At 42.7% G+C, this 14108-nt stretch overlaps 1 protein-coding gene across 2 annotated transcripts in view; it reads left to right on the top strand.

Annotated features, from left to right (window-relative positions):
• Positions 1 to 1279: 1279 nt before the first annotated feature.
• The window catches only part of LOC311229994 (ras-related protein Rap-1A-like), a 39600-nt gene continuing 26771 nt past the window's right edge, over positions 1280 to 14108 (top strand). Inside the window, exons 1-2 of one of the 2 annotated variants that reach the window (XM_084316118.1) lie at positions 1280 to 1350; positions 10111 to 10199. In XM_084316118.1, the coding sequence (XP_084172244.1) occupies positions 10143 to 10199 (57 nt within the window). In that variant the 5' untranslated portion in view covers positions 1280 to 1350; positions 10111 to 10142. Of the gene's footprint in view, positions 1351 to 10105; positions 10200 to 14108 lie in introns of both variants that reach the window. The other variant, XM_084316119.1, reaches the window with a different exon arrangement.

The following is a 14108-nucleotide window of genomic DNA, read 5'->3' as shown; positions in this document are numbered from 1 at the left end:
CTGGGCTATTTAGTTTAGTTTTTCTTAGTGATTTATTTATTTTTAGTTGTAAAGAATTGTATGGGGTAGTTTTGTCAGATGCAGCAATGCTTTCATGTTCGACGTACTAATATATGGAAATAACTGCTAAAGGCAAAGGATAGATCTGGTACACAAGGATGGCACTGGCGTTACTACCAATGGAAAAACTCAAGCAAGGGGTTGATAAACATTTAATCTGTATTACAGATTGAACTATATGATACGACAATAAAAAAAAATTAAACAAATACTGTTGTAGCCTTATGAATACACCCAATAACAGAACTGATAGTAATCCCATTGCCATAGTATTTGTGCTTGTCTTGAGTCTTTTGCAGTAGAATCATTGAGTGCATTTGTAGGTTTTTCATTACCAAAGCCTACACAATGAATGCTGCTGAAATGGATTGCTCATCCCCCCCACTAGAGGGTAGTCCTGACATAGATATACTGTTTCCACTTACACATTGTGTAATTGACTACTATTGTATGATTTATTTAAGGTCAGTGCATATTAGGGGACACTTTCATCTCATAAGACAACATTCTTGAAACATGTCTGTGACACAGCTTTTTGTGAAACAGCTCTTTGAAGTAGGACTAATTGCAGGTGGCAGGATGAATAAGAACCCAAATGTGCTGATGAACTGCATAATTTCTTATTCCCTCCAAGTGATCAGCTGGCCTGGGAGACATAAGGATAATGTACGTGATGTCTGAGATCAAAGTGTGAAATGTCTTGAAAGATTATCTCAAATCATGTTCTGACCTGGGACAACATATTTAATGTCTAAAAAAAATGCCAGCAAATGTATTTAGGACTTCTGACATCTCACCAGACTGGGGGGGGGGGGGGGCGACGTTTTTTTTCTCCTTTTCTTTCATAGTCTCCTAGAGTAAATTGATATTCTTGACATTCATAAATATGCACCTGAATGAATGAATGAATGAATGAATGAAAACTTTATTTAACAATTGTGTGTATTGAGCCGTACTGTATTGTACCCATTCTGCAATCTGTTAAGACCAGAGAAAGACGTTTGTCTTGTTTACATCAGGGTCCCCCATTTTCAATTCATAGTGAATTGAACCTGCTTATCAATATGCTGGTAACAGAAACGGCCCACTAATTAAAAACGTCATTTGTTGACTTGCACTGACTATTCGCAGTTGCCATGCAAATGATCCCGAACAAGTGCACAACAATCTGTCATTGGCCTTTTAAGAGAAATGAGAACTGGTTGGGCATCATGACGTCACTCTGCTGCGCACAGAGGCCGAGGGGAAGCTGACACTTGCGGAGCGGCGAGAGACAGCGAGCGAGAAACGGTGAGTGGAGAGACGGCGAACTTTACCAAGATAATAAAGGGTGTCACATAAGTCATTTGCGACAAGAGCATTCGGCGTTACAATAACTGAGTGAATAGGCAACTATGGCTCTGCGTATGTTAAGTTAGTGTATTATATTTAGTCTGCAATGAGAGGACTTCGTAGAACCGGACTGTGCAGCGCTGCACTCCCGTTTGAGTCAAGGCCGGGCGGAAGGGCAGGTAGCGTGAGCTAGCAGGCGGCTAACGCTGCCCGGAGCAATAATGCAGCTAGTGCCTACGTGTGGCTGTAAGATATGCCCTCGGATATTACAGCGACGAAGGACACATGGCTTTGATGTGCATACTCGGGTCTATGTATCTGCCGCTCTAGTTATGTTTTGATAATAACTTGTACTAAGAGAAGGAATGTGTCGGAGAGCTAACGCTAAGCTAGTGTCGGCGGCCCGTCTCGTTGAGCCAGCGAGCTAGTTAGCGCTATGTAGCTAACGAGCTAGTTAACTGGACTTGGTCTATTGACCGGTGTGCGGAACAACGGCATATATACATGATACAATACACTAATACCAATGTCACCGATTAAAGGTGGTCGTGGCCTCTGTGGGGTTGTCTCGGTTCTCGGGTCCTGATGTAATGTATAGAATGTGTGGAATGTTATGGAAGCTGCGTTAATAAAATAGCAAAACACGGAACGCAGATTGGAATGTGTCCCGCTGCGGGTAATAGACAGATCCGCACATAGCAGGGAGTTACCACCATGACCTGGGGTGATCAACGTGTAATAATGCCACTGCAGTGATGACACCAGCTAGTAGTAATAATCAATACGATGATCGGTTTAAATGGCTCTCTCTGGTTGGGGTTCACGACGTGCCACAGCAGCCTGTTGCAGATGAATCCAGTAGCAGAGAGGGGACTAGGGAATGGGAAATGTGGGCAGTTTTTCTGTCCACAATTTACAAATCATAAATATATTTATATACTGCGAGTCTCAATCATGACACCTTAGGCGTAAGAAGGTGGTCACCTAGACATAATAGTATATTTATACTGTCTACGCTAGGCAGACAATACCCAAAAGGTGTTCGCTTCGCACCCTGACGTCGGCCTCACCCTGTGCCCCGGATCTCTAAGGCCGGGCTTGGCTATGAGATACTGGCTACAAACCTACTTCCCCAAGCAGGCTGGCTCTGTCTGGGATTTTGAACCGGGACTGAAACAGTCTATTTTAGTAGAGTACTACTCCTTTTCCATCCTATCAGCATGAGACATACTGGCCTGACTGGTGCTATGGAAAGAGGATGTGGTTACAGCAGGTCAACAACACAGATGCATCTGTCTGACTGATTGACTGACTGGCAGTAGTCACCAGTCTTTGTTTGCAAATTCAGTGATGGTCACAAGTTTTTTCCCCCCTCAGTTTTGGTTTCATTGCTAAGTTGGAAGTTAACACATGATGCAGAAGTAAATTACCAGGCAGTTGTCATACAGTATTATGTTTCTTATTAGTCATCTCTGTCGTCGTAATTGAGGAATCCTAACTCGGGTGAGAGGGAAGTTTTAAGATTCTGGGCAGAGTGTTTGGTTGCATGTGTTATCAGTTCAATAGCCTACTGTCATCTATGTTGCCCCAGAGAGTTATAACTGGAGAAATGTCCTCATTACTCAGAACTCTTGATCTCGTCTTGAGCCAGATTCTGAGAACTAACAGTGCATTTTATTTGTTGATGGCAATGTTACACCATAGTAATTGTTAATTATATCGCTCAGGCTTGAAGCTGTTATCAGCATATATGGTTATTTCCCAGAAGTCAATGCTGGGGAGCGTTCTTGCTTTAGCCTTTTGCAAATGAGTAATAGGGAAAGACGTGATGAGAGGTTGTTATGGTGGCGGTGATGAGTAACTACTAGCATGGTATCAGGTTGAATTGGCTTCAGCAGCAGTACAACTGTTTCTCACTTGTTTTTTTTTTATTTTTTCTTCTAACCCCAAACCTCAAGTGGCCCAGTGATGCAGAGTGAAATGCTTGTAATTGTTATATGACTCGTATAGCGAGCAAACAAGAAGATGGCATGATAGTAGTTAGCGTCATTCTGCATGGCAGGATGGATGTGTGGTTTTTCACCATCCGCTCTGGGCGGTAGAGATGGAGAGCAGCCGTCAATCAAACCCCCCCCCCAGCTGAGTCAGATGCCATGACAGCTTCATTGCCCCCTCGGACGGGCCTTGCCGGACCAGGATGGAACACATAGTGGATCCCGAAGTCTAAATTGGCTGACTCGAGATTTAGGCGAATGGCTGTGATGAATCGTTGATGCCCTAATTTCGTTGTGTGCCGCTTGCTCTTAGCTCTTAGCCAGCTCTCTCTCTCTACTTTAACTTGTGTAGTTTTGAGACGGAGGCCTGTTCAGACGCACATTCTGTATACAGTTCTGCCTCTTCCCTTCCCCAGCCTTACATGGAGACATACTTTCGTCCATAGAGAGGGTGAGTGATGCAGTGATGTCACGGTGGTGGAGTGTTTTCTGCGGCCTGACCGTGGCTTTTCCATCTCACCTTATTTGCTGGAGTTACTACGAGAGTGATGGTGGCGGTATGTTTGTTTTGTTGGGAACGACGGTGTGTAGTCCAGAGAGCCGCAGAAAGAGGGAGAGTTTTAGTCTCAAGGAGATGTCCTTACATGGCCTTGAGTGTGTGTGTGTGTGTGTATGTGTGTGGGCAGGCAGGCAGGCAGTTGAGAGACTGCAGCTTGTTTTTCTGCTATGAAATCGGCTATAAAACATGTGCAGAGGAGATGTTGGAGAAAGAGCATCATAGTTGATTGTGGTCTTTTTTACAACAGCTGTTTGCTTGGTGTACATTAGCATGCATTAAGGCCATGGTTAGACTAGTGTATTCCTGGCGTTTTTTATACGTTTTTGAATACGTTTCATGTCCCTATTACACAGAAATGCGTTTTTTGGCGTTTTTTTGTGGATACGGCTGAAACGCAAAATTGTGTTTGCGTTTTGGAGAAACGCAAAAAAACGCGTCGACAACAGCGTGTAGTCTGCACGGAGCCGTTGTTGCGAAAACGCCCATGCGCAGTCAGCGACCGAAACTAAAGCCCGCCGCCCGCCAGGGGCGGTCTGTTTTTACCTTTGGCGCATGACACTTAGAGGGCTGCCCGCCGTGTGGCGTGTAGACGTGTAGTTCATAAGCAGGCCCCTAAAAATATTTGTATGCGAACGGTAAAAATCAATTACGCGCACGCTGTGCGAATACAGATTATAGCCTCTCGTCTTTTTTTTCCTCCGCTGCGAGATCGTTAAAAAACTACAAGTCCCACATTGCACTCAAGCCAACGGTCCAATCACAGTAGAGTGAAGTGACTGGTTTCATGGGAAATAAAGCAAATGACCAATCGGAAGCTCTCATTTTTCTTGTTTACTTCCTGAAACTCCGCGATCAGGGCTCTCGTTTTCCGAGACACCAACTTATTATAGTCTCTCTTACCAATAGCAATAGATTTTAGAACACCTAGATTTATCGATAGCAATAGTAATATAACGTACGGTTAATGCAACAAAACGAATGCCTTGCTTTGTTAATCATAACGTTGATGCAGTAGCGTATGTCGGTGTGTTGGCTGTAACGGACATGACAATAACATAACGTGTACACATTAAAATTGCGATAATCTATTCTAACATTTTCAAATCGATGCAGTTGAATTTCCCCCTTAGGATCGATGCATTGTTACACCCCTACACCAAAGTCACTGGCCCACTGTGTATCTGTGTGTATAATAACTTGGCTAGCGTTATCAACAGCAGAGGTGGGCAATGGGTCCAGCTGCAGCACCGGAGTGCAAGCGATGTGATGTAATTGGCAGACTCGACTGTCAATCAATGGTCTACCTGACACGCAAACTCAAACAATGTTTCTGTACTGGAGGTGTGATTGATTGATTGATTGAAAACTTTATTAACAGATTGCAGAATGGGTACAATACAGTACAGCTCAATACACACAATTGTTAAGGGGATGCAGACCAGAGAAAGACTTTCGTCTTGTTTACATCAGGGTCCCCCATTTCAATTAATCAGGAAAGTGTACAGTAGGAAAGTGTACAGTATTTCAATAGGCAACCCTGAAAGGATTATTTTTCTAGAAGAGCAACACAGCCAAAACAGACAGTGGAGCTGTTTGCAGATAGCAAGCATTTTGACTTATTGCGTGGTGGCGATGTCTCGCAGATAATACAACTACAAGTATGATTATATAATATATATATTTTATTTAAAAAAAAATTGTATATATAAAATATATATTGGCAGGTAAGAAATATGCTTGGCGGGTAGACTCTTCCCATCTACCCGCCACTGGCCGGTGTGTCAAAAAGTTAATTTCGCTCCCTGTGCGCAGTAGATACCATCTGCGTGCCCTTCCGGTGACAACAGTGTGTGTGTTTGTGTTTGGGACATAGCCCCGTGTCCCAAATAGCTTCAGCTACCATGTGTTGTCAAGTTATTGTTATAAGGACCCCAGTCCAAGCTACAACAGTCTGCATTCCCTTAACAATTGTTTGTATTGAGCCGTATTGTATTGTACCCATATGCAATATGTTAAATAAAGTTTACATCCATTAATTCTGCTAGCATTACCGATTGCATGAGCAGCTGGCTAACGTGAGCTATCAGGATTCAGACCCTGTTAGCTCAGAGCTCCTCTTTCAACTTAACAAGCATTAAACAAAATGGCCCAGTCATCTATTCACCTTTGTTTAATACACACAGCGTTGTCTCTAATGTTATCTAACTACTGATAGCTCGCGATATCATCAGTTTGGTGCTGGCTAAGTAGCGTGAGCTAACGTTAGCTTCTAGCCACAATGCTATATTGTTATAATGGCATACTCCATTGACGTTAGCATGCAGCTAACAATGCTACCGATCTTTTTTTAGACTAAACTATCCGCTCTTGGTGGTCACTTGTGTTGATGTTAGTTTTGTTTCATCAACAAATGACAGGCAGAACACACAGTGAATGTATCCGTTTTGTTTATTGCACTTTTATTAGGCTTTGCTGAAAAAGAATTGCTGCATTGGGTAACTAGGCAAAAGATGGTGGCCGGCTTGTTGACATTTGCTTTGCAGGCACATTCAAGTTCTGATTGGTTGAAATTGCCTTCATGTTTGCCACCTACTGCCACCTACTGCTTTGGCAGTGTACTACATCAGTGTGCTCGGGTGACAAAAACAAAAAAAAAACAAAAGTGTGACTCGAGGCGCACGACGTCGCGGCGAAACGCATATGACAACAATACGAAGATGATACGAAAGGTGTAACCGCCGCCTAAGTCAAGTGCAGGCCTATGAGAAGGGGTTAGATACAGGTTAGTTCTATGAGAAGGGGTTAGAGACAGGTTAGGCCTGATTGTAAGATGAGGTATGGTTTGTTTTAACCCAGGTCATTAGGGTCAAGTAGGGTGGCATTTGTGGTTTGGGAGGCGTGAGACCTGACCACAACCCTATATTCTCAGGAACTTTAATTATAGGCTAAATTATAGGCTTAAGTTGTATAGCCTCATGTCTGTGTGATGTAGGCATAGCAAAGGTTCTCAAAACTCTGCCTGCCTATGTTTGAAAAATATACGCTAGTAGTCTGTCTTTCAACCTGGAAAGTAGGATTGTATACACCCCAGGTTACTGCGATTTTGATTCTTAAAGAGGTATTTAGCTGTTTTTTAACCTGAATCCTATCCACCCGTTGTGCGAAGGACATGTGATAATAATCAGGACATGAGACTTGCCGATGTGCTATGTGTCTCTAGAGCTCTGCCGCATCGACAGTCCAAGAAACTCCACTGGATGATGTCCGGAAGAGCAGACCTCTAGTGAAGTGCAGGAGCTATTTCCTCAACTAGTAGTGCTGCAGTAGTAGGCCAGACTCCAGGAGAGTTGAAGAAATAGTTGAGGAAATGGTGTCTACAGTTCAGTAGAGGTCTACTACATCACACTGGTAAGTTTTATGTCCAATTCCGTTGTCACATGTCCTCCTCAGTCACAACAGAACACAGGATTCAGGTTAAATGGACCTTTTTAAGGCAACAATTTAATATTTGGCGACATCACTAGTAACATGATCAGTATGATATGTTGATCCAGCAAATATTCATGTTGCAATATTTCTATCGGATGACAAACGCAGACAGTACAACAATGAGTGTGAGAGAGTGCAGTTTTATTTGGAAAAACCTCAAGCACCTTTCTTTCAATCTGGATAGAAAAATTACAAAGGAAGCATATTGAATTGCCTTGTTTTATGTTGTTTTAATGATTTTATTTTATTTTATTGACAACATACATAACAACATTTTGACAGATCAACATTTGTATTGTCCTTGTCAGGGATACATTTTATTTTTTATCCAATTAATCGTTTGCATAAATGATAGATTCATCCACTATCAAAATAGTAGTTATTTGCAACCTGAATGTGCATTGCATCTGATTTAATTGGACCTGTGCCGTTTGAATCAATGTATGGATCACTCCTAGGAACCAGGCTCGACATTACATTTACCAATACTCATTATGTCATGTGGATTCCACACCCAAGTTGGGCCAGCCCAGTAGCAACCTATTTTGGTGCCGACAGTGACCTTAGTTAATGTAGTAACCAGGCCCTGTTGGGCCAGTACCCAGTAGCAACCTATTTTGGAGCCGACGGTGACCTTAGGTAAAGTAGTAACCAGGGCCTGTAGGGTATGTTTCATCAGTCTTCATTTCATCCAGCCTCTTGTGAATAAAAATATGAGGATTTAACCCTACAGCTACAGGAGTGAAAATCCTCCATAACGACTCAGGGGAAGCATTCTAATAATAATCTTATAGCCACTCTCCCAGAGGGGGTTCCTGACGTCATCAGCCTTCGCAGGGATTAGGCCACAGTGTTCATACAAGGAACATGATGTATGGATCGCTGACAAGTAGGGCCTCGTCTAAAAATCTCAGTTTGTGACTGTGCAATGCATGGCTGTGTGTCAGTTTACCATGTATGACACCGTGTGACATAGTACGTCTGACGTTATGTGTGTCTATGCGACGTGCTTAGAATACACGCAACTTTGTCTGTGTGACTACTGACTAGTACACACGCACTCTAATTCGTACTCAAATGTTTACGCCTTTTTAAGCGCAGACCGTGCGCAGGGCTCTCGCAGCAGACCTCTCCACTATTCCCCCGACACGACGCTCCTCCCCGAATCGTGTGAGAAGAACTTCTCTGCGTGTGGAGGATTAGCGAGCAGTCGGGAGGTCCTCAGTCCCCACTCTGCCCCCCTGAACAGAGAGACGTGAGAGTGTGGTGCTGGAGGTGAAGAGTAAGAGAGTGTATGAGGGTGGGATCATCTTCTTCTCAGAACGGCTGGGGATTAGCTTCTCTATCATCTCCGGCTAGGCAATGCTCTCTTGTCCCTGTAGGGCCAGCTTGTAACAGGAACTGCCCCCTGATCCTCCAACCCGCTTTCCCCAATTTCCAGTACGCTACACTGTTCCCGATCAGGAAGCTGCAGTGTCGGTGCCTCCAGGGTTTCCTGAGTTTTTCCCTCCATGATTGTTGTGTTTATTAAAACCAGCTGACTTTGTAGTTGCTTTGTAGGCCATTTGTTGTTTTCTGCGGTATAGCCTAGCCATAGGTTCAGGTTGAGAAATCATCTGGTAAGTGATTGGTGCATGGTGGGAATCGGCAGAGCTCCCAACAGCGCAAAGGTGTCAGGATACTTGCGTTGTGTCATGATAATGCTGTGATTTGTTCATTTCTGTTCTGGTGTTCATTGATTTAGAGTGAAAAGCAGATAATACCCCTTAAGGTGATTCGATGTGGAAATGAGACAAATGGTTATCCAAAAAAAGAAAAAGCATGAATAGGTTCTTAGATGAAACCCAAGATCTATCGGCCCTTCGAGCTTCTTATCCAGGACCCTTTTATTGCCATTCTCATGAGAACATAAGTTGAGAGAATGTTGCTTTGTGGCCTTTTCTGAGAGAGAAACTTCAGGAACAAAGGCTCTCCAACCCCCACTGCTCCAACCAAATCCCAGAGAAAGTAACCTGGTCCCAGGTCTTATGGCCTCTCTGTAGAAAGCCCACTCCCTGGTGACCCAGTTGGCTTCTCGTTACATCACAACGTGTGCCATGAGTCGCAGCCCCCATGTCGCTTAAAGGAATATTCCAACGATCACCCCCTGCCCCCATTGTCATTTTCCACTTCCTCTGGCCGTTGTCTATCACTGTGGATATATGTTGTTATTCTACAACAGTAGAATTTGAGCGCGAATAGACACTGAGAATCAGACCGCGGAGTGCTCAGGGTGTGTTTCTTCAATGCATGATGATGGCCAGATGATTGTGTCATAAAGAGGCGTGTTTGCAAAAACTCTTTGTATCCTCTCTCTTTGGTTCCCCCCCACACACATACACACACACTAAACACAGCTGGTTTGTGTTAGAGAGGGTCACATACTCCTCACCTCCTCCACCCTGCAGCACTTCTACTTATGGGTGTTCCCTCTGTTATTGTGTTGCTTCTTGTCCCTCTAGAGTGGAAAACCTCTTATGACTGGCAGGGAAAACTCCTAATTTTTCTCTCTTTACGCAATCACTTTGAGCTGATTTCTTATTTTTTTTTGTTTTCCGTCCCCCTTCCCATCTTCATAATTTCCCTTTTTTCTGTCTGCCCTCTTTCTGTGCTCCTCTCCCTCTTTCTCCAGTGCAGACTGTTGGGCTGTCCGGTGAAGCGATCCTGCCATGCGTGAATACAAGCTAGTGGTGCTAGGCTCGGGAGGTGTGGGCAAGTCCGCTCTGGTGAGTATTCTCTCCCTCCTCCCCATCCTCCAGACCCACTTCCTGCTCATGACGGGCCTTTGTAGCACTGGCCAAGTCCACCATCAATCAATGGCCAAAAGACAATATGCTGCCGAGAAGGTTTTTTTGGGGGGGGGGGGGGGGGGGGGGGGGGAAGCTTCTATAGTTTAGTTTGAGTTCATTTGCATAGTGGTTATGATAATAAAATACAGTGTTTATTGTGCAGGAGAGGAAAGAAGCCTGGAAGGCTTGTTTAGAGTTCTCCCATTAATTTCAACAAGTCATAAAAACATCCCAACATCACTGATTTAAATGTAAGCTTGCCTCTCACGTGTTAACCCTTTCAATACCACACTACAGAAGGTTAACCTTTCACTACCACACTACAGACAGTTAACTGTCTGTAGTGTGGTAGTGAGAGGGTTAACCCATTGTCGTGTGGCTTCTGTTAGGGCTGGGCGATATGGCCTAAATATGATATCACGATATTTTCTGACCTTTCGGCGATACACGATACACATCACAATGTTTTTTTTTTTTACCCCAAACAATTCATTATGAGGCTTACCAAGACAGTATTTGAGTTTGCAAGCTAACATTAAAGACAAAATAAAATACCCATGCATTTAGCATTTTTATATTATATATTAGATTTAGATTATTGGATTATTAGATTATATATTGCATATATTTAGCAATGAGATATTATGTGATTTAGATATGAAATATGATGAATTGAAAATGGGGGACCCTGATGTAAACGAGACTAAAGTCTTTCTCTGGTCTGCATCCCCTTAACAATTGTATGTATTGAGCTGTACTGTACCCATTCTGCAATATGTTAATAAAGTTTTAAATCAATCAATAGCATTTTAATGAAACTACTGTATATATGTATGTCTCTAAATGTTTTGATGAATTGAAAATGGAGGACCCTTATGTAAAAAAGCCGAAAGTCTTTTTCTGGTCTTCATCCTCCTGTACTGTATTGTACCCATTCTGCAACCTTTTAATAAAGTTTTCATTCATTCATTCTGACGGAAAACATAATAATTTTGATTGACAGTCGAGTCTGCCAATTACGTCACACCGCTTGCACCCGCCCTGCTGTTCTTAGCACCAATCGGCAAGTGCTATTAGTTTTTGACTTCCTGAATGTCCTGTGTGCTGACAACAACAAAGCTACTAACATTAGCTCCCCGCGGCCGTCGAGTAGGAGACCAGTGCTCCGCAGGATGACTAAATGAGGCATAATGATTTTACTACAACGAATGTTATAATAAAAGCCTTTCCATACATCTGTCTGATTGAAAACTTTATTAACAGACCGCGGAATGGGCATATCTCAGCACGGGCTGAGATATGAACGAGTAACGTGTGGACAGATTGACGGGACACTATCCTCTTGGGCAAAACATCACGATATCCACTAGGGGTGGGACGATACATCGATCCAGATCGATACATCGATGTAATTATCAACGATCGAATCGGATCGATGCGATGTAATAAGATCGATTCATATCGATACTCTTATTTTGAAAATCCTGTGGCGAGTCTCATAACTGATTGTGTTAAATGGGCATATGATATCATCTCATATCGATCGCAGGCACCTGAATCTAATCGTATCGTATTGTATCGTGAGAGACTTTGTGATATCGGCAAATATCGTATCTTTGTCCAAAGAATCGATATCGTATCGTATCATGATGAAACTGGTGATTCCCACCCCTAATATCCACGATACGTTGAAAAAGTGTATCGTTAATGAACTGTACCCGATATTTATATAATATCGTCATATCGCCCAGCCCTAGCTTCTGTATTGTCGCAGTGAAAGGGTTAACAATTTGGTAGTGAAAAGGTTAAGGCGTATTTTGTAGACTTGAATTGTGGAGGTTGTTTTTAAGCCTTTTTAAAATATTTTCTTCTCATGATGTGTGTTTCCACTCCTTCTCTAGCTTGAGGGTCATGTAGCGATGTGTCCACAAGTTTGCCATGCGGATTCAGAGCTAATCACAGGCTCGTAGATATGAATATGTTTTTCTCCTTGCCGTCTGGAGGTCATTAATGCTAGTGAAGTGCTGTATATCCAGCTGGCTCCAACAGGTGTCACCGTGTCAGGTTAATCCTCCAATTTGGCAGGACCTGACAGGGCTGTACGCTAAGCTTTTTCACTAGGGGCACACTTATTTTTTAGGGGCAAATTTTTTAATAACAATTTTACCATTATTAAAGAAATATGTTCCTCCTGCCTCATTACTGTGGTCCTTTTATTTAACATTTAAGTGCGTTTGTTTTCAGGTTTGTATCTTTTATAATGAACCAACTGAGAGTGTGTAAATCACTAATAGAACAAAAACAACAAACTGTGTGTGTGTGTGCGCGCGCTTGTGTAGTGCTCCTTGAATGAGATCACCACAACACACACACCATTGCATTAATCAGGAGGACAAGAAACTCTGCATACATTTGTTTCACAATGAAAAGTGCTTTAGAAATCAAATGAATTATTATTGTAAATAACCCCATGAAAGGTTTATTATTTGTATGGGTAATTACCTGCTTCATATTTGTGATGTTACTGGTTTCAGTGTGTGCCTAAAGTGATCAATGTGTTGGGCCGTTTATAGAGATCTATGCCAATTAATGTTTATGTATATCCGGGACTTTTTTTAATAAGAATTGAGAGGTATTTGTATATGTGACCTTTATTTTGAAAACCGTGTTGCGACGCAACCTTATTTACATTTGCGCTTTTGACAGTGAAATGTTCAGTCCAACTTAGCTGGAAGGAAAGACTAATCAAAAAGGTTTAATTGACCCGTATGAGGCTCTTACGGTAGGACTACTCACCTAATGCATAGCTGAACCTGAACGTTAGAAGTGTCCGTGTCCCCGTCAATCAATCATCACATCATCACGTCAATCATCATCATCTTATCATCTCTCCACATCGGACGTGGTTGTCATAAGATGGACTGATATCCACTCCGTTGTTCTTGCAGAGCAAAATTTGCATCTTAAATGTATTGAAATGAGGTGCTTCTTTGGCGATGCAATAGCCCATATTGAAAGGAAGAGAGGCCACATTCAGTTTCGTTTTGCTAGGAATTATGGGATTTGGTGTTGGATGTATAGACTACGCAGATAGGGACATGGTCTTTAATCGCACGATAAACTACAAGTACCAAGTATATAGCGTGACCCAGATTCACTCCACACACAAATCTTTTTTTTCACTCAGGCTATCGGTGATCGCAGTAAATTCATTCATTGCCGACAGATTATTTCATAGCACCACGACATTGTGTCGCACTGTACAGCCTTGGTTGTAGGCTAATGTTTTTTAAAAAATGTATCCAATTTGTATGGATTAATTTAGGAGTGAAATGCGAATGACGGGTTGAAATCACAACTCACAACGTTGCTCCCAAATAATATTTCCAACTCGCAACGGCCAAATTAAGGGGCAATTTGCGACGAGATCATCGCAGTGTACAGCCCTGCCTGACATCTTCGCACCTTACGTTGTGTTCAGGTGACGTCAGTGAACCCCTAACATTAATTAGTGTCTAGCAGGGCTCGAGACTAACGATGTCCCGTCGTCCCGGGGACGATCGAATATTGATTTGGGACGAACAGAAATCTTTTTTGGGACACAAACGGGACTGAGAGGATTTTATTTTTTTCACAGGAAATGTCAATTAGCCGACTCTCAGTGCGCGCATATATATATATGAATTATTCTACGTTAATAAAACATACCTGGTGATCAACTACAGTTTGCTGTAAACATTATGATATGTGTGTAGCGTTCTGATAACGACGGCTGCAGCGGGAGCTGGCTCATGCTGGATTTGCGAATAGCATGCAGCTGCAGAGCCGCAGAGCCAGGGGCGCTTT

This window comes from Notolepis coatsorum (genome assembly GCF_963971535.1).
Source record: "Notolepis coatsorum genome assembly, chromosome: 6".
Lineage (NCBI taxonomy): Eukaryota > Metazoa > Chordata > Actinopteri > Aulopiformes > Paralepididae > Notolepis > Notolepis coatsorum.
This window is presented reverse-complemented; position numbering and strand designations above follow the sequence as displayed.